This window comes from Diorhabda sublineata, chromosome 5, assembly GCF_026230105.1.
Source record: "Diorhabda sublineata isolate icDioSubl1.1 chromosome 5, icDioSubl1.1, whole genome shotgun sequence".
Lineage (NCBI taxonomy): Eukaryota > Metazoa > Arthropoda > Insecta > Coleoptera > Chrysomelidae > Diorhabda > Diorhabda sublineata.
Genome location: NC_079478.1, coordinates 31,519,437 through 31,541,447, shown reverse-complemented (window position 1 = coordinate 31,541,447; position 22,011 = coordinate 31,519,437). Strand labels below are relative to the sequence as shown.

General features: G+C 31.8%; 1 protein-coding gene across 1 annotated transcript in view; it reads right to left on the bottom strand.

The window, feature by feature from the left end:
• Nucleotides 1–22,011, bottom strand: part of LOC130443920 (hemicentin-2) — a 182,152-nt gene that overhangs the window by 69,056 nt on the left and 91,085 nt on the right. Inside the window, exon 9 of the mRNA XM_056778818.1 lies at nt 4,997–5,156. Within this exon, the coding sequence (XP_056634796.1) occupies nt 4,997–5,156 (160 nt within the window). The remainder of the gene's footprint in view (nt 1–4,996; nt 5,157–22,011) is intronic.

The window sequence follows — 22,011 nt, the reverse complement described above, 5'->3', positions numbered from 1 at the left end:
CACAGAGCTATTCGTTTTTTTGAAACGTTTCTTGGAAAAATGTGCTTCCAATTATCAAATATTAAAATGAAAGTTCCTGACAATTTTATACTCATAGAAGAATTGTACTAAATTCAGCCAGAAAGAAATAATTAATTCGACATCATGACTAAAAAAAAAGTAATTGAATCTGGAATTATGTAGAGAATTCCGAAGATCATCCCCGATTATATCAGTTAAGTTAGGAGCAGATCTGTTGAATCTAATAGACCATGGGAATTGGACATCAAGCAATGTTGGTGAATCCTACATCAATAATGCTATAGCTAGGAAGATAAAAATATCAAAAAGTGGAGTACAGTTAATTCAGCTTCCAGGGGAGGTTTTAGACCTGAACAAAACAATGTTATAGAAGCGCAACTTTAAATTCTAATGTAACTGACCATTACAATATTTAGTGAAAAATGAGAATTCAATATGTATTATTACAGTCTTGAATTCTCTTGATTTTTGCTCGGAATAAATATATAATTTTATTCACTTGTACAATTAACTATTTTCTAATGGCACAAACAATGCAGGGTTGATAATTCCCGTAAAAATATTCAGTTTTTCATAGGCAGAACAATAAACATAGTTTTATACTATACTAAAATATTCCCAATGTATTTGAAACAATTTTACGATTGAACGAGATCGGCAAACAAATAAATTACCGTAGTCAACGTGAGGACCATCTCAATTGGAAAATTATTGTATTCATGCTGATGGTTTTCCGATCTCGATGCTTGATTGACACATTATTCTACGTTGTGAAGTATTTGAATGCTCTTTTGTTATCCTGCTCGGCTTTTTAAATGGCGTATCGCGAGATAACTCGTTGAAAAATTCGAGTATTTGGAATAGTGAAAAATACGATTGTTTCTTATGGGGATTTCCTAGAAGAGTTTTATTCATATATTTAAGGACTATATAAGTAAATTGTATGCTTATCTGAAATCCGGTTTTTTATTGGAGGTTTTTAATGTAACATGAACATAACAGCTTGCTTAACTGATTGAATCTAAACATGACAATTAGAGGATTAACCATGTCCTATGTTTATACTAGTTCTCAAAGATACTGTTACAAACTCATCTCTGCCCTGGAGCAGGTCCTGCTTAGATTTAGTAGAATTCCAAAATTCGGCGAAGGCGCCGCCTTTGAAGAAATACTCGGAATTCGTTTGATCTTTGTTTTTATATTAAGTGGTTTATTTACATTGTTTCTCTTGAATAATTTCTAAAAGGTTACGTTATGCTGGATGATGTTTCTTTTGAATAATTGCTAGGATGGTCTAATTATTTATTTGTTTCGTTTCTTTATTTTTCTGAGAGTTTTGCATTTCTTTTGGGATATATATATATATATATATATATATATATATATATATATATATATATATATATATATATATAATGAGTTTCAGTAGCTTAGTTTAGTTCAGTTCGTAATAAATAGTCGTAGTGAACAGAACAAAATTACAAAGTAATGGAAGAAGAAGTTAGTTAAGTGATAGTGATAACTGAATTATTATAAGTTAGTGTTTTTGAGTAAATTAAGAACGTGAGAGACAGTGCTTATCAATTCACCCCACGAATATAAATCGTATAAATTAATAAGGAAAACATTACAATGTTTTGCTGGTTTCCAAATTATCTAATTATCATTTTCACTAAGTAAAACTTCACTTTCTATTGAATCCATAATCATTAGAGAAGTTGGAATACAATAGACTGTCTCAAATAGCATATTTTTCGACTTCTGACAACCAATTTATGAAGTTCAACGTTTCGTCCAAATTAAGAATAAAGTCGAGTTCTAACTTGATCTACTTGGTTATGTGTGGTCATATTATAACACAACATCTGTGATATGTAATACAGAAGGAAAATTGTTAGGCTTCTAATGTTCTTCAGAATTCCTCAAAAATTCACAATTATTTGAATACATTTAACAAAAAAAGAGCTAGAGTTCTCGAAGATGGAGATTAGATTAGTTGTAATAAAATGAACAAACAAAAAGATTAAATAACTACTAAGCCCTATCCCTATCGAATTCTTATACTGTTTCAATAAAGACTCAAAACCTTAAGTGAATAAAAATATATTAGAGATGAAACCGATTTTCTTCTTTAAATGGAAGCATTGAAGAAAACAAGGTTTTTGTTACTATAAATCAATTTGAGAACCCTATTGGCGAGTTTGTTGTTTGTGAAATGAAAGTGAACAGGCAATGAACAGTTCAATCAAACACACTGCCCTGAATGAGCTTCAAATCTTTTTATTATCATTACGAATTCAGAATCTACAAAAAGACAGTCGAACGCTTTTCTAAACTACTGAACCAGTAGATATTCAGTCTAATTTACTCGTTCGACACAACTTACACCGGTGGAACATTGTTCCAGCGTCGCATTCCAGTCAGGGTCAAAATTATTATTAATAGTGTAGAGACATTTATGGGATTCGTCCATACAAGTTCAGTTTTCACGCTTTTACCCTTTTTATAATTAGATATTAGACCTAATAACCCTTAAATAAGGCTGCGATTCTAATATTCTGTCCCTCAATGTTTCTAAGGCTGATGTTTTGTTATACAAAAATACATTACAACGTTTTGTACTAAATAGTTGTAGATAATTCTTTGAAATGATAGTTACATATCGCCTCTTTATCTGAAATATTCAGTTCTAACTGTCTTGAAACGAGATCAGTTTTCAAGGAACCGAACTCATCAATTTCTATAACAGTTTATTTGCCCTATTTTGCGACTCCATTTGAGCTAATGTGCAAAGTACAAAAGAAAACTATTAAACATTTACTCAAACTAAACAGTAGGACTCACTGCCGGGACTTCTAAATATTGACTTTTCCTTTCTTTTTCATATTTGAATCCGTCTGCGTAATCCGTAAACAAGCTTCTCCTATCATTTGCTAATTTAATTCAAATCTATCACATTTTTTCTTCACATTTTTCGATTTCGATTTATACAAATTAAATAATTTTTTCGCATTATTTTTTGATGACATTGATACTGTTATGACTTGAATAATTATTCCTCATTTTACTGTGAATACGAGTTGTTTCTAGCGCATATTTACGTTGCAATCCGATATCATTGGCACCCCATACAATTGCTGACTGATTATCAACGTATTACGGCGAATAGCGTTATCTCATTTCCAAAACATCAGAAATTTTAAGTTTCAAGTTCTTGAAACATCAACATATATATATATATATATATATATATATATATATATATATATATATATATATATATATATATATATATATATATATATATTTGATATACTTCTTCATCTCCTTTCGTACTGCTATGCTAACCGATTTTGATGGAATAATATCAATAGAAATGGCGAACGAAAAATGTGAGCTGATTTCGTAACTTCTAAACGATCCTCATAAAGTTGTGTCTTATCCTTCGTGAAAAATCCTGTTCTATTCCTTGTTCGGTGTTAAGGTTAATTTCTCTTTTCCGGGAATTTACTGTAATAAAGTGAAAGATTTGTAGCAACCGCAACGAATTACGTCCAAAGGTACATTTTTTCTCCTGATTCCTTTATCTGATAGATAATAGATATAAGGGGGACATAATTTCTATCCAATCAATCCAACGGTAACATGGAAAAGTTTTTTCAAAGACTAAATTACACTAGAGAGAACTTTTGGTAAAATTGACACTATGCGTTAGGCATTTGTTAGAGACTCATCCGATCTTGGAGAGGTCTTCTGATCCGTTTTCATGTTTTCATCTTTTCACTAGTTTTTTCTAATGAAAGACATTGTTTTTTCTAAGTATTTTAAATAGATAATTACAATTTATGATAATTTTCTTCAGAATGTCTCTTTATGGCGAACGCTTTCCTTGGCATGTACTACGATCTAAAAATCTACATATCTCCTAAACCATAAATTTTATCGGGTAAAGCAAAGAGTACGTTTTTGCTGAACAATCGATTGAATAGTTCATTCCAGCTAACTTTAGATTATACAGGTTGTTCCTGTGAAAATTCATATTGCTGGAATGTATAATTTGGAAATTATACTTAAATATGAGTTGTAATTTCGCAGCTTTGAAGGCATATAACTCTAAAAACGAGTTCTTCTATGAGAAAATGAGAAAAATATCAAAGCATTAGTTCCACGTTATCAACTCACTCCCAAATTTTTAACTGAAACACCTAGTATAGTAGTACTATTTGACTGTTCTTCCAGTCCTTTGGTACTGATTCGTTCCTCCATATCTTACCTAGTAACTGAAACATACCTTTCTATAAGGCTTCTCTATGTTTGAGCAGTCCATTTTTAATTTTAATTTTCTTTCCGTTCCATAATTTCGGTTAACTTTTCATTCGATCAGAGAATTTCATTGGATTTGAATATTTCAATAATCAAATACATGCCCCATATTTGATATGTAATTGAGCTGAGATTGCGATGCATGATCATCACTATTGCTATTATGTCAGCACAGGCCACCCGACTCGGGTGGAATCGGTGGAGCAGCATGACCTGGCCGGAATTGGAGGCCAATTCTTGTTCTTGTGTTTCAATTTTTGACTGAAACATTATACCAATTACAGCTACTAGAATTATTCTCTGTACCACTAGAATTAGTTATTGCCAAATTAGTTTATTTTGAAGAGTAAGTAAGTTCTTTCCAATAGGATGTTTAGAGTCATAGTTTAAGACTGCTTATTTTGAATATATCCTTTTTTCCATGGAAAGGTCAAAGAAGTTTTTGGTTTTTTGGTTACAATTATTGTTTAGAGATCTTTGAATGAAAATATACGGAAGCAGTGGTCTGCTATGCGTTATACTATTCAGTTTTACCTTTTAATATTGAAACTGGAAACAACTTCCTGTGAATCCAAAAATCCGACGGATACATTTCAGTAAAAACATATATAATGACATAATAAGAATCTGAACTAAATAAAAATGTACTTACACTGAACTGCAAGTTCGTATGGTGCGCTATAGGTTTCTCCTTCTATGTTGATTGCCGAGCATGCATAGTGTCCTGCCAGCTCCTCTCTAATATTTTTCAAAATTAATTTATCACCATCAGGAAGAATTCCACCGGTTTCATTGTACGGTATAAGATGAGCCTATAAAAAACATGCCATTTACTAATAATATGGGTGCTGTGGTATCAAATACAAAGCAATGGAGAAAGTACTGGAAAAGCAAAGTAGATAGGAGCAAAAACAATTATTGGGACAGCCTACAAGGTCTGAGTCTAACTAGAGTGGATTTGCTGAATGTATCAACCTAATTAAGAACAATCTACGAATACCAACAGGAGTTCTGTTGGGGCACTGTCGCCTCAACAAACCCTTGAAGACGCTAGGCCTATCAGATAATGCGACGTGCAGGTTTTGTTGAACAGTGGACGAAACCTCTATTCACATTCTCTCGAAGTGTGAAACACTATGGAGATCCAGAGTAATACACATGGGAGCATATGAAGAAGATCTCTGGCAATTAAAGCCATCCCACATTCTATAGTTTTTAAAAAGAGTGGATTAATGGATCAGCTATCAGCTGTAAACACTGGGTTCTCCAGTATCGTAGCAAGAAAAGGGGACACAATAGATCCTTATGGTTGCAGTGTATAAAAGACTCCAAATCCATACATACATACATACATACATACATACAATAATATTACTTTCTCCTAAACAGTGAGAAGAGAAAACGGGATACTTGGACAGTGTGCTTGGTGTTTCACAGTTAATTTGTGGATAAATTGGGAAAAGTAATAAATTTGTCTTCAGACTCATTTCAAATTATACTTCAGGGTCAGGAAGTGAAGGGAGGTAAATATGAGCCAAAAAATGATTAACTTATCAAAGAGCGAATGAACATTTGTTATAACGACTTATTCGGTAAAGTGTAAACATAGATTAATGTGATTATATTTTCCATTATTCCAAATATGGATATAGGATGTTAATTCCATATGAAACATTTTTATATCGCACAATCTGATTGTTCAGTATTGACGCTTCAACTTGATTATATTCCCATTTCTGAAGACATGCGGTTTAAGGCATGTTTACCCCTCATGTATGAGTAATTCGATAATAGCATGTATGGGGTTTTACAAAAGTTCAACGAATGATCTTCGAAGATGAACGGTGCGCTTTAACTACATTTTTGAATAGCTCATATCTTCTACATGTCAAATTCGTCGCTGTTATGCTCTCAAAGTGGGAATAAGTTTCTAAGAAAAATTATTCTTAGTTTATCCGCTGTTGTTTAAAGTTGTCGCAAACCGTATTTTCATACATTTGACACACTTGAATATCATGCAGTGATTACGATTCTTTAATTTGATATAAGCATAGTACCAAAACAAAATCAGGAATGATTGTTGAAAGTTCATAAGGACTTTTTTCTTCATTTGGAACGCCATACAAGAAAAGACTTAATGGTAATTTACGAAGCAAATGCATCTGAAATAAAGGATATGATTATTGAAGATTGTCGATTGACAAAGAGAAATAATAGAAGCCGTAAGTATTTAATGAAGCAGTATGATTAGTATTTTGATTAAAGTCGTTTCAAAAATAATAAAAATTTTGTGCATACTTTTTAACTGTTGATAAGATATGAGTGAAGATGAAGAATAATCAAAATAGACGTTGAGAATTGGTGCTAGATACTATAGCTAGTTAGGTTAGGGTCAAACAATCGAACAAAAATAATTTTGTTTGTGGACTGGAAAAATAGTGAAGGCAGAGTATGATTTCAATATTTTAGATCAATAGGATGTGAGAAAGACCTACTTTACACAAAAAAAATAATCTTTCAACATAACGAACCCTCTCAGATACAGTTCGAAAAACTATCACACAAGTCATAAAAAAATCGTGGTAAGAACTTTTGCAATATGCATTCTATTTTTTAGGTTTGGCTTTCCATGTCTTCTGGGTGTACTGATGTCTCAAAAATTTTATGCCTGGAAAACTATCGATCGAAGGGTTACTGTAGCCATTTTGGCGTCTTCTAGATTCTCTATTTAATTTCTACTATACCAGAAAATATCCTTATGAAACAAACCAACTTAATCAACATTTGCACTTCAATACAAGTAAATCTAAAATACATTCTATTCAGTTATAAATAATTATCATGTGTATATCATATCGGTGATGCTATTGGCACCCTCCACTCAAATTTCCGTGGGTTATTCTTACAATATTATTTAATAATGAATTTTTCGTATATTTCGTTCCAAATAAATTAGAAAAATATTTCATCTGTAGATGGTACTTATCCGTGGATGATATTTTTTCGTGGATGGTATTTGTCCGTGGACAATATATATCCGTGAGTTAAAGCTTATTATTGTAACATTAACGGCTAAAATTAGAGACACGGATAAATCTTTATTTGGTTAATTTCTTTAAAAATGTCCGTGTATCTATGATTGAAATTAGAGTCACGGATTTGTCAATTGTGGATAATAACATCATGCCATACATTTCTTTCTAAATTTTAGTTGAATCTAATCAACAAATTTCTAAGCTAAAATAGATAACTGATAGAATTATGGGTCTTCTTTCAGTTGAATTATTTTGATATAAAAAGCTTGAACATTCTTAATAGGCCATTGATTCTAGAAAATCGGTGAATGATGGCGATTATCTATTATTTGTTGATGTATTGAAATTTTTCATTCACAAAGTAACTACCCAGTTAAATACCCAATTATTGCAAAAGCGATAATGGAATTCTGTAATTTAGACAGACAGCAATTAAATTGAGAAAGAAAAAATAGTTAAAAAATAGTTTTAATAATAGATATAGCACATATAAACAGATACTTTCTGTTTTCTCCAGAATAATGTTATAATGGACTGAAATTGGGATAGTTATGTGAAATTTAGATTCTAGCTTATTCTATAAATTCGTGTAATTGTTTTTTCTTTCAAGGAAAGAGAACGGAATTGCAAATATTCGAACCATAAAATTGTTATAATTTCATTGTTATAATACTATTAATATTTCATCAAGCTTCATAATTTACATAAATTTTGTGTTGGTTGTTGTCTTAAGTTTTCATCTGAGTTGATTCTCTTATTATTTAGTGGTATCATTTTTTAGTTATTCAATTAAACTTAGTGGCCACCGTTATCCAGTGACATCTGAAGTGCACAAACACTTGAACACACAGCCAAACAAATAAGTAGCGTTTTGTATTCACAAAATAATACGGAAATAATTGGCACAACTGTACTTTTACTAAACTGAAGCTTGAATAATTTCACATCGAATTATTTCCGTCCAACAACGACGTCCAAATTTCAAGTTGGCCAGTTATATCCCCTTTCTGTGAAAGAGTTTTTTTTGTATGCCACTCACTTTAAAATGTATCATTCCATATTTTCTAAATAATAATAGACCTATCATACATAAATATACTTTTCTATGTTTTACTAGCAATAATAAATTCACACGCTTCTCATAAATCACAGTTTCTGAGAGTAAACATAAATAATGAGGGTTAATGTCGACTAAACTTTCTTTTTGTTTAGCCCAAATTTATCCAGTCACCGCATTAATCTATCAAAGTGACAGTAGATTTGTGTTATCTGTGTCTGTCTTGCAAGATATCTATCTGCCGTTGCTCCTGTCCCTTTCACGTCATTGCTCCTAACCGATTTTTTCCGACTTACGGCTTTTCTCCTGCATTGAGCGCCTCATGACTTGAGAGAATTTATACAGAGATGTTTCAAGATAACGAAATAATTAATTTTTAGTGAGCTGAAATAATGGATAATATTTGAGCTTTTTGCAAAATCAAATGAATGTAAATGTTTCTTAATTAAAACGAAGAATAAAAATTCTGCATCCGAGTATTTACTTATTGGAATACAAGCTCTACTTTAAGTGTCTTAGAGTTAGACTCATTTTCCATATTCATTTAAAATCGTATTAAATACTGTGTTACTAGTAACGGAAATATAATATAGAATTCAGTTCTATATAATACTTTTCACAATCATAACACGGGATGTTCCATAACTTGATACAAAAAATTCGAGTGAGTATATGACATGAAAAAATTGTTTCATATGTCCCTTGGTTTCTGAGTTATAATTCTTCAAAGTTGCGAGATCGGAACGTATATTTTCTAAATTATACACTCGAACATGAATATGAATATGAATTTTGATTGGATGATTACGTGTGACCATGTAGTATGATTGACGGAATAAATAATTCTAGATTACCATCTATAGGCCAATGGGCAACTATCCGTAACTTTTACAGGGACAAACTGTACAATCTAAAGATAACAGAAATATATTTTTCAGTAGATTTTTCAACAAAAACGTACTCTTTCTTTAACTCGATAAAATTTATGGTTTAGGAGATATCTAGATTTTTATATAGTTGTATATGCCAAGAGAACCGTTCACTATAAAGATAAATTCTGAAAAAAATTATCATAAATTGTAATGTATTGAAAATATTTACAATTGAACGTATTAACTATTCATAGGATTCTCCAGGAAAAACTCTATTACACATCCAATAAGTGCACGCAATAGAAGTAGAGAATTTTCCATTAAGACTGGCCAACGCTCGCTGGTTTTTAGATAAACATCAAGCTTATAATACATTTATTGGAGAAGTACTGTTTACTGATGAAGTTGGTTTCACACGAGACAAGTTTATTAATACCCATAATTTACATTTAAGTGCAGTACAATAAAAGCTAAGAATCAACATCGGTTTCGTCTTAATGTGTGGTCAGGTGTAGTGAATAAGAACTTACTGGGTCCACGCATGTTATGTGATATTCCTCTAAAGATTCGCAGAGACATGTGGTTCATGCACTACTTCCCAAATGATGTGAAAAATCATTTCAATAACATTTATCCTACTACGCGGATTGCTCGGGGAGGTCCGTTTGAATGGCCACTATGTTCCACAGAACTAAATACATCGAATTAATTTTTTTGTAGATATCTTAAAAGCACAACACCAGTAAACAAAAGAAACGGACTGATCGATAGAATGAACTTCCATTCTGACTTATAAAGCAAAATCTTAGAATGGCTCTTCCTAGTTCAAAGATATAGTGTGTAGAATCAAGGTACACACTTCAAACATTTATTATAGTTTTTGTCATTTTTTCATTTGTTGTTTGTTGTAGGGTAACCAATTTTTCTACATTTCAACTTTTTTATGATGTAAGTAACACGATGTTCGACAGTATGCAGTTCAATTAGAAATGTTTGATTGTGTTTCAATACTTTCTGTAAGTATTTTCAATAGATAATTACAATTTATGATAGTTTTCTTCAGAATATCTCTTTATAGCGAACGGTTTCCCTGGCATATACAACAAACTAAAAATCTACATATCTCCTAAACCATAAATTTTATCGAATTGATCAAATAGAACCTTTTTGCTTGAAAATCGATTGCAAAATACATTTTGCTATCTTTATATTGTACAGCTTGTCCCTGTTTAAGCTATTGTTAACCATCAGGCATGAACTGCCCCTGGCCTTCAGATAGTATTGTAGTATTGTAGAATTATTGGCATCAAGTCCCGAAACCTTGATTCCTCGGTTTATATCATGTTATTTATGATAAAACATTGCGTATTTATATGAAACTTGCAACAACAACAAAGATTAATATTTCAGTTATATTTAGTAACGGAATTTTCAGTTCTAGTAACTTGTATCTCGCAAAGCATGAACATTGTTAAAGTAGTAGTAGACATGATAATATTTCAGCAAAAGTAGTTGATGTTCCATGCATTCTTCTCTCAATTAAAGATATAATTGGCTCTCCAGTAAATTTTGAATACTTACACAGAAGTTTATGTGAGGAACGTTTTGGAACAAGAAAGAATGTTCAAATTAATGGCGACTAAAATCATACTTTTCTAAATACTAACTGAATAAATTTAAATACTTTATGAAGCAGTGGATAAGATTCTTTTCAGAAATCTACTGCCTGCCATCACAGTTATTAAGTGACTATCACCCGCAGCTCCTACTCGTCATTGAAGCGCCGTGTTACTAATCTGCTCTTCACAATTGGAAATAAGTGAGACTGACTGGATGCAAGTTCGGAAATATAATAAGGATGGGAAAAAGACTGCTTGTTGTATGAGGCTCACCACTTTCATTCTCAACTTTCATTGGAGCTTTCTTTTAAATGACTTTCTTGTGGTTGCGCATAGTCCGTTCAAAATGTATTGTGACATTTTGATTAATATTTGTCATAGTCTTCATTGGTTACAAGGTTTGTGGAATGTTTTCCACGTTTTCAGTGAAAACTTGTGTGCATTAATAGTCAAGCTAGAAAAGATATTTACAGGCTTTGAATCAGCGGCAAAAGTCGCTAGCTTTGGCTTAAAGCACATTGTGTTATCATTGTTATTATTCCTAATTGTGGTTCTTCATTGTATTCCTAAATTTACTTCTTCTGGTAATATATATAGCTCAAATACAGTGAAATCGGAGGTTATTTTAATTATAGCCCAGTTGCAAAACTTTTCAGAGACAATCATTCAATTGTTTGAGGTAGAAAATCTAACAAAAGTGTGAACTGGACTACCATCCTGAATATATCGTACGTTTCATGGGTAAGTTCTTTATCGTTTCATACCGTCCGGATCATATTCTATAGCTCAGAATGTATCTCCAATATACAACTTCTCTTCCATATCGTAAGTTCCTGCCTTATATTTTCATTTTAGGTATCTGAAAATATAGTTGAAGAGCCTTGGTGAGTGTCTCGTATTGTCCAACTTTGTTCCTGAATGATTCATTTCTGTGAGAAATTGAGAAACACGCAAAATATAGAAAAGTTTCCAAGTTTTTTTTTTAATAATCGAATACTATCTTTGAATGAGATTCTTAGAACTGTCAAGGAAGGACTTTTGTAGCATATGAAATTTGTATGAAAAAAGTGTAAACGCAATAGCTCAAATCACGGTTGTATAACACCAAAAATTTGGATAAACAGATATGTGACATGATTATAAAAAATATTTATCGGTGTACTTTCAATATCACTTAAAACTAAGTTCATCCAGAACAATAATAATTGCTTAAGCGCAATATTTCCATTTTCAGTTTTAGGTTTAATTATATCCTTCTAAGGATAAAGGAAAAGATTGATAATCTGCTATATTGGGAATATATTTGGTATTATTAAGGACGTATTTTCGTGATTTGAGTCCATTCAAACAGGCGATTAACACGAAGAAAGGAATGACAAGTTATTTGAGCGATAGTTTTCTAGAACTCTGTTACTGCTTTAACATGACAGCGTTATAGTTCCATAAAATTCACCTTACCACTTGAGAAATTCCCATCAACTAACTACAGAAAAGCGACATACAGAACTAGATACGTTTGAAGAATATTAGATAAAACAAATTATCGTCACTGAAGACTGTGAAGTAACATTAGTCTAAATACGAAAACTACATTACTGATGGAATAGCTACGCTAGATAGCTTTGCGATATTATAAATATCACACCTTGCAAATTGACAAAAGTGTATCAAATATCTAAAACAAATGGTTGACAGTGATAGGTGACAGCTAAATAGTATAATCGAAATGCGAGTGGAGAAACTTAACATTACTGCAAATGAAAATGATGACGATATCGTTACCATTTGCGGCTACTTTTGATTTTTATATCGATGTTCGATCGTGTGTATTGCGTCTACGTTTTAATTGATAAATTTCTTTGTGTACCAAAAATGTGTGTGTGCAATTTCCTGCATATTTATGAACTATAATTGTGAAACCTATTGCAAGTTTCGCTAATAATGAAAATTCATGTCTATTGTAAGCGATTGTAAGCATTTGAAAATGTCACAGCTGCTCCCAATTCCCATCATACACAAAATTTTTGCAAGTGAATGCGCCAAAATGGCGGTTTCCACAAATCAGTGTGTCACTCACAATGCTCGAACATCAATTCTTCTCTTCATGGTGTAGTTAGTTCAGACAATCTTAAGTTGAGTGCCATGAATTTGGATGTAAATTTTGTTTATCTCCTATTTTTCATATATTTTAGTTATTTTTTGATAAAATCTTCTGGTTTCTGGGTTTTTACCAACAAAAATCCACCGACACCAGAATATTCGTATCAGCGCTTGCACAAAAATATCAAACGGAATCGGTTCTTACTTTCTATCCTAGTCCTCATCTACATACACGTATGTAACTCCATTTATTAGAATATTCCTTGTCTGGTTCCATACACCAAAGTCGATAATTTTTTTATATTATACTCAAATTAATATCTCATTTTTCTAGTTCATTAATCAGGATCATATCAAGCATGTTATATGATTCTATGTAAAATACTTCAAACTACTAACATTACTTGAAGCTCCTCAAAGAGGATATTTGCTTAATAGAACTTTATCTCTAGTGATGAATAATTTCCCAATAGACACACTAACAAACGGATAAAAAGTTTCCCTTCAAACAAGTAGTTATCTTGTGTAAGTCATACAATCCCAAAAACGGAAGTTCGTTCTACTCCAATTCAACCGGAGGCTGTTATACAGTCATCAGAAAAGTTTGGAAACTTCTCGACCTTTTGTGACTTCTCCGTCTATAGTAATCGTATCATTTCGATTATGCTAATCAGTTTCCTGAACATCTTTGGGTGACAGTGAAGTTTTCTCATCAATTGAGTCTTTTGTTTCCGTCATTAATTTTCAATTTCAATGAAAGTATACTAAATAATTCGCTCAAAACAATGACATGTTGTACAAATTGCACTTTGTTACCTCGAACTTTATACTTAATCGATTGATGGGTTTGAATAATTGAAACAAATCTTTGTGATTCAGAATTAGGTGATGGAATAAACGACAGCGCATAAAGTGGAAAATACTTCTTGGCATAAGAATTAAATTACTGCGGAGAAAATTAATGTCACTATTATAAAAGCACGGGGTGTTTTGTGTTTTGTTACTAAGACTAAATTCCAGTCTAGGGACTTCCCTTGATAGCTAAAATTCATTCACAGAGTAGGACTTCTCTTTCCATTATTTTATTATTTATTAACTCGAAATTGTTCTATCTCTACCATAGGATGGTACCTTTTCTCGGTGGGTCTCTTACATAGGTGAATGGAATATGAAAGCGGTACGTGCCTACAGGATAGCTCAACTGGTATAGCTTCTAGCGTGTCTAGTCGTCCGTTATCGAAAATTACACAATAAGTAGGTATTCTTTCTCCTCCTCCATGACTTCTTTTTGTGTATCAGTTAACAAATCTGGTACCTATCTTCAACATCTCTTGGCTAGATATAGGTTTGATAATTGTCTATGCGATTGCTCATACAAACCCTAAAGTTGATTTTGTCAAGAATGAATGTAACCAGTTTTCTCACAGATCAAACCTTTACTGAGACAGTTGCAATAGATGGTCAACTAAGACGAGATTCACCCTCTAATGCTTTTTTTCGTGAAGAGAAAGCCTAGCTGAAACATTTAACTAACAATTGAAGACACTCTCATTGTTATTCATCTTTATTTTAGTGATAACAAATAGTCCGTCGAGTTCAGTTTTAAAAAACTATTTCACGAACTCCATAAATTGCAATGCCGTAACGACGCTTGTAACGAACTGATCAAGTCGGTTATGCCCGATATCAACACAACAATACCAAACATTCCACATACATATACGAAATTGTTTTAAGAGGCGGTGGTGATGCTCCTCTAAATATTTCCAGTAGAACTGTCGTATATGATAAAGAAAGGTTCTACTGCAACTCAATCCTGTGGTGATATCTTGTAGCGACAAAATTATGCAAGATACTTTTCATATTGAAATGATCTTTTCCAAGTAATAATTCATGATGAAAATGTTTCTCGAAAAAAACTGGGTTTGTAATTAAAAAACATATTATTAAAAAAACTATTTTTTCAAATGAACTATTTCTTCTATCGTCTTTGTTCATAATGCGTAACTTTCATCTTATTCTGCGTCTTCTGTGGAGCGTGCAGACACTTGGGAAATTTGTAATTTCCTTTTTCCCCATTTCTCTATTTTCACCGAGATAAGAGTGTGACATTACGTTGGTGTCTTATGAAATATTATACTACTAGAAAATATTATGATTGCATACTTATATTAGATATCTGCATTTAGGATGTAAATTTTTAAATATTAACGTCGTAAATTCAGCTAACAAGTGCAGATATTTCTTCTTTATTAAACTTGTTTGATGCTGCAACATAAATGCTTATTGCAAAGAAGAGGGAGCAGCTGAATTATATCCATACCGTTAATAAAAAGTTTTAAGTAAGAGAAAAGTGAGAAAATGATACAATTTATGACTGAAAATCACGCTTATTATTGATTTCTCTCGACTCTTTTTAGATACGTGTTTATATAGTTTCAATTTGTTGCTATTGTGAATAATTTTCGCCGTATCATGAATTGATTATTTTTACGGTTCAATTGATTCTAGAAATTTTGTATACAGCATATTTCTCCATAAGGACAATCAACTGATCATTGATGAAGTGAATTTTCACGTTTTCTGATCCATTAAAAAATCAATTTCTCATTTTTCAATTTGTTGAATGATAAAAATTTAAATTATCGTAAAATTATGAATGAAATGAGAGAATATTATCATTTTAATGGTAGTAATTGGCTATCCTCTCCTTCGTCTTTTTCGATTGTAGACTGTAGATTATTTCATCTCAGAAACGAGGATATAAATTAGTCTTCTAAAATGAAAATTGAGAAAAGTTAATTAAGTAACGTCGACAACGGTTGCGATCTAAGTTCGTTACTTTTGTATTTGTGAACAAAATTGACTGAACTTTGCTTTCAGGATCTTCTGTTTATTCCGGAAATATGTTTGCCTATCAAATATCAGCATCAGCTCTTTCACTTTGTAATATTTTCATGAAATTCGATATGATCTAGAGGCAAATTCAACAAAAAAAGAATGAGATCTTTAATTAAATTCAAATTACAGAAAAAGAAACTTTTATGACATTGAGAAAGAGGAATCCGATATAAAACGATTATAAGCTGAACTAAAATTAATAAAAAAAACCAAAAGTAGGAAAAATATGGTTTTAAATCAAGAAATTGAGAACGAATGCATCACACCACGTCTCAAAAGTAATACTAATTTGTATAATCTATTTGAGTTGAGATCAAGAATAATGTATTTTGGAGAAAATCCTTTTTTATAGAGAGTTTGAGAAGTTTTCCATATGAATAACGCACATGCAAATAATTCACGAAAAATATTTGACTATCAGATTCAAAATACCTCTTCAAATAATCATCATATTTCCTCCATAAGATGGACGCGAATGTTTCCAAATGGCGATTTTTGAATTCTGATAAATTTATTACAAGTCTGCGTCACTTACGATTCATCAGTTATTGACAGGGAGAACTACTATAACCAATCTAATATTATTTCTGAACATTTAACAAGTCGGATATTTGTTTTTGATTTTTCTTTTCTACATATTCGCAATTATCCCATGTTGTATCCTAAATGGTTGTGGGTTGTATGATAATTAAATTTACATATACTATCTGAGATATTTTGAAGCACCTAAAACAAACACCTGACAACTAAAGTTTTTGAAAATCATTGGAGGCTTCCTCACCGATGGAAAGGAAACATCTTGAAACATTCCTATATTTTTATCATGTAAACTATAAAATCCGGTGAAGCTCTTATGAATTCCATTTTCTAGTCTTTTACTTGTTGAGTTTTAGTTCCAAAATACCAGTGATATTGAGTAATATTGAAAATTTCTTTAATTTGAAAAGATATAACTTGCTAGTGGAAGAAAACAATCGATCAGTTGTGAAATTCTGATAAAAATGAAAAAATATTTGCTTTTATATTTGCTGTTCTTTATATTTGCTATTGTTATATTTGCTGACTCAATATTTGCTGTTTACAAAGAGATTCGCGTGGTAAGTTGCCACTGTCAAAAATAGCTCTTAAACTTCTATACACAAATAATTCATTCCAAAATAACACTTAAATATCAAATCAAAGCAAATCTGATGTTATTTATAAATAATTCGCTACCATTTTGCATTCAAAACAACTTCATTGTTATGAAATCAATTCAACTAATAATCAATTCATTGTTGCCTCAAAATCGCTTCTCGATAATGAAATCCTAATGTCTAATTTAATTAATACCTGCTAAAACCCAGGTGCCAAGCAATAAATTCAAACGAAGTTGTATTGAACAATGGTTTTTACACTATATCTGAGAAATATCTGTACCTGTGTAGATTGTAAATTTGAAGCCGTGAAAAAATGGAGAATAATTCAGGAATATTCTGAATAAATTCCATCCTTTTCCATTTGAAGTTATGTAAAATGTCACTTTTCAAGAAATATCCACTTCATTTCTTCCTTTCTCTCATATTGTTACCAAAGCTGATAATCAATATTATGCTCATGAGATTACTCGAAGACTAAGATGACTTGAATCGTAATGAAGCATATATTACATTATGTTTTAAATCACATCATTTTACACATTCTGTGCAATGTTATTATCACTAACTCGTCCACGACATGGACCGTGAAGCGGTCCTGATCGGTTATAATTGGAGTCTAAAATTTGACGTTTGATGTTTGTGTTTATACATATTTTTATAATAGCGGCGTATTTGATATGTTTTGTTTTTGTAGACAGCGGGGAGTTTTTTATTATTTTAGAACTAATTTCAAGGAAGGTCTTTTCGTTTGTTTGTTTATTTACTTTTTAAAATTCTAGAAATCGAGTTTGTTTAGTAGCTAGAGTTAGTTTATAATCAAAAGTCATTATGAACGGAACGGAATAGAAAAGTAAATGGTAATTATAAGCTGCAATTTGGAACCGTTGGGGATACTAAACACACTGTTTACACTACAACTACACCAACACTCACAATTACACTGTCCGACACGCGTTTCGATAACCAAGTTATCGTTTTCAGAGACTTCATGTAAGCTGGTGATTCTGAATAAAAGATTCAATATTATTTAGAGACTACTGTTAACATTATAATGAAGTGTCTGATTAGCAAATTATTTCCTTCCACAACGGCATATTGTTTGAAGGGATCATATCCCTTCTGGTCTTCTTGCTTGTTTCTCAGTTTTTAATGATAATTATTTTGAATGTGTGAATGTGGAATCTTCATGTTTCTAGACGTACGAATAACAACAACAACAGACTTGAGTTGAATATATAAATTCATTAGAGAATTTCACTTTGTAATTCAATTTCGAAATCGAGCTGGGATCACTTAGTCGACTTGGAAAATAAAATTTTTATTTCTACAGTTTTCAATTTAGAGGTGAACGAGAATTATCATTGGAATTAGGTGATGATATTTAGAAAGTGGAAATATATTCCTAAGGATTTAGGTAAAGTATATTAACATCAATGAAAAATTCAATTTTTCACGCGACAGTTTCAGTTGTCGAAGTACTTTTTGTCTGCTATGTCTTACAATTCTGTTGCTCAAATTTTTTTACTCCTTAAAAAGACCCATTATACATGAATCTCATAGCTATTTGGAAGCACTTCTATTCCCATATCTTCTACTTGATAGTCTTGTACTTGTAGACTCTAGGATAGTTGTTCTACATTCTTATACTTGATTCTGTCCACTATACTATGGACAGATTGTTGTGGTGAATTCTTTTGTGAATCCTGCTTACTTCTTTCTATTTATTATTCACCACCTTCGCTCTTATATGCCTTTGTCTTGGAATGTGGCCAAAGAATTGTGGTATTTACTGTTTGGGATTGTCACAGCAGTTTTTTGATTTCCCTTACGACAAATTTTTGGTACTAGTTGAAGTCCTTGCTACTTTTAATGCTTTTATGCAATAATGATCATAATTTCATAGTCCATAATTCTGCTCCATATAAAAAAAAAGAAAATCGTAGCACAATAAATCTACGGAAGTAACTGAAGTAACTGATTTTGAGATATACTTAGAAATGACGTGGATTACATATCAAAGAAGATGTTATCAATCTAAAACAAATTGATGGTGAAAGTTTAGGTTGAAAATGAAGAAAATCCACATGGAATATAAATTGTGAACAATGTAGGCACCAACACCAACAGGAAGAAAAACAGGGAAAAATATGATATTCTAGAAGAACCATATGTAAATGAGGAAGTGGAATAGAATCAGGAAAAGCAGTGAGAACGGCGATAAAACTAACAAGCGAGCAAAAACAACGGGAACGCTACTAAATGATCCCGTCAGATTGAATGATATGCATGATTCTATATGTCTATATGAAGAACAACGCATTACCTGGACTACCTCCCAGTCATTTTACACGCTTCATCTCCTAATAGGTAATTGAACTTAAATTGTAGTTAGAATATTTTGAGGAAATTACTAGTCAAAATTAGTATGAGTGTGAAAAGGTAGTTTCAACTGATGATAATGACGTAATCGAAAAATGCTAGATGGAAATTATTTCCATTGAATTGGTAGCCAAATTCCGTTATATTTATTGAAATGAGAATCTCACAATGTCTCACTAATAGTTTGTAGTAGATTACATACACTCATTAAACGAAAGGAAAAAATTAAGCCAATTTCTGTCATTTATTTCGAAACAATTAAATTTGTTAATGTCTCCCGATCGAAATCAATCAAATATTATTACAAATTAATGAGAACTGCTCACATAGTGAATTTACTAATGCGTTTGGAATTGTATGGCTTCTAATATAATTTTGTAATTTGCAGCAAACTATCCAATAACCAAAAGTAAAATATGTGAATGCTCAGCTGTAGACATTGAATCGATATTATCATATTGTGGTACTATTTTATTAATCTAATTATTATACATCGAATTTGAAATTTATTTGTCTGAGCTCGTTTGGACGGACAGTGATATTTCATTCATCAGATGAAGCTTGAACTAAAAAAAGTATTTGTGTGATAAACGGAATATCCAACTCAATTCGAAATGATTCAACCATTTACAGAGAACGACAACAACGAAAAAAGGATTTATTTCCAGCTATGTATTGAACTAATACTAGAATCAGTTTTCAGTAGTATTTTTTTCTAAACTGTACATATTGTTTCTGTCACGCGAACTCCACAAAAAAATCTAAAACTGAGAATTCAAAACTAACCGGGTAATAGGTCGAACCAAGCATAACTCTTTGATGTGATATGAAGCAGTACAGAACTAAAAAAAAAGGCATTCAATTTATATCGACAATGCTGTCAGTGACATATTTACGCGTTATATTCGGTAGAGTTATTGAAATTCTACGAAAAAAACATACAGAAAAATGTAGTCAATTGAACTACGAAACTCATTGTTTATTTAATTTCTCGCTGTATAGAGAATAGATGATAGCTAGTAAAAAAACTGAAATATTTATTTTTTCATATCTAGAAACTATATATACACAAATATCACATGTTTTATAGCAACTGTTATTTTTATAAAGACATATATTTCGACGAAGCTAATGAACTATTTGGAGTTGTAAACTCCTCCGGCCGTTATAAGCGGGTCTTATAGGAAATTGCTCTGACTTGTTTAACTAATGCCACTGTTGATAGTGGTCGGGTACGCGGTGATAGCATAGGAAAACAGTCAAGTTTAATATATTATTCGAGAACTACCAAAAGTTTTGTTGTTTGTTGAGGCTGTAGAGGTTTTTACTACATAAAGAAATTGTCTTTTTTGTGGACTCTTTTTATTTTTTATCACTTGAATTAACAAATTTTTATAAAGAAGCTGGAAGAGATTATACATTTCCTGTGAACCTCACCCATGTTGAAACAAGAGAGGAGAGACTGAAACATTGCGATGCTGCCAGCTTAGACATGGTTGTTGGAGTGTATCCAACATGGTGGGGGGCTAAAAGAAGGCAATTTCCCTTTATTTTTTATTTTAAGTGAAGAAAATGCTAGTGATATCTAGCGGTGATTTAGAAAATTGCAAGAATTTGGGCAAATCTTACCTTGATTTTTCTTGAGCTCCTTACCGTTTGGCGTTAGTTGGCGTTTCATTGACGAGAGACGCCATTTTCTACCCAAACGGTAATACCACTGTGAAACGTGACTGGCCTTTTAAGGTTAAGTATTTTTGTCTTTATTAAAGATTTACCTTTTGTTACGGCGAATGATGTATTTCACAGATTTAGGCACTAATATCATGCAAACATAAGAAAATCTGTCAGCACTTCACCCAATAGTTGCCTTTTTTTAGACATTTTTTACAAGAACCTTTTTCACTTAACTGCTTGTGATCCGCTCAAAATGACTTTTTTACTACTTAAAGAAATTGTCTTTTTTGGACTTATTTTTCATCACTTGAATCAACAAATTTTTACAAAGGAGTTGGAGGATGATACACTTTTCCCGCGAACCTCACCAATATTGAAACAAGAGAGGAGAGACTGAAACTTTGCGATGTTGCCAGCTTTGGCATAGTTGTCGGGATGTATCTAACAGAGACTTCCATCACTAACGGAGATAAAGTTTTTCAATCCTAGTCTCTCTTGGTTTCTTATTCCTGCTCGTAATATACTACAAAATGCTGTGGCTGCTGCTATTTGAATATTTATAAGAGTTATCTCTGCAGTTACATGATGGGAATTATATGATACCCAGTTGAGCAAAATAAGTAGAATATCTTCAACGACTATAACCTATAGACTCAATGTACTTACTAAATGAAATTCAGGAATTGTACAATCAAAAAAAAATTTTGAAGTTAGCTGTTCTTTGAAGATACTACATCGTTTTTCTAGTATCTTCGTCAGGATACGTTTCCTCAATATTCTATTAATCTATATTTTATAGTATACAGGTTACAGAACTGATGTTTCAGCTGATGGTTCAGCTTTTTCATTAACATATTGTGACAGCAACAGAGTCACACGCCATCCGACAGT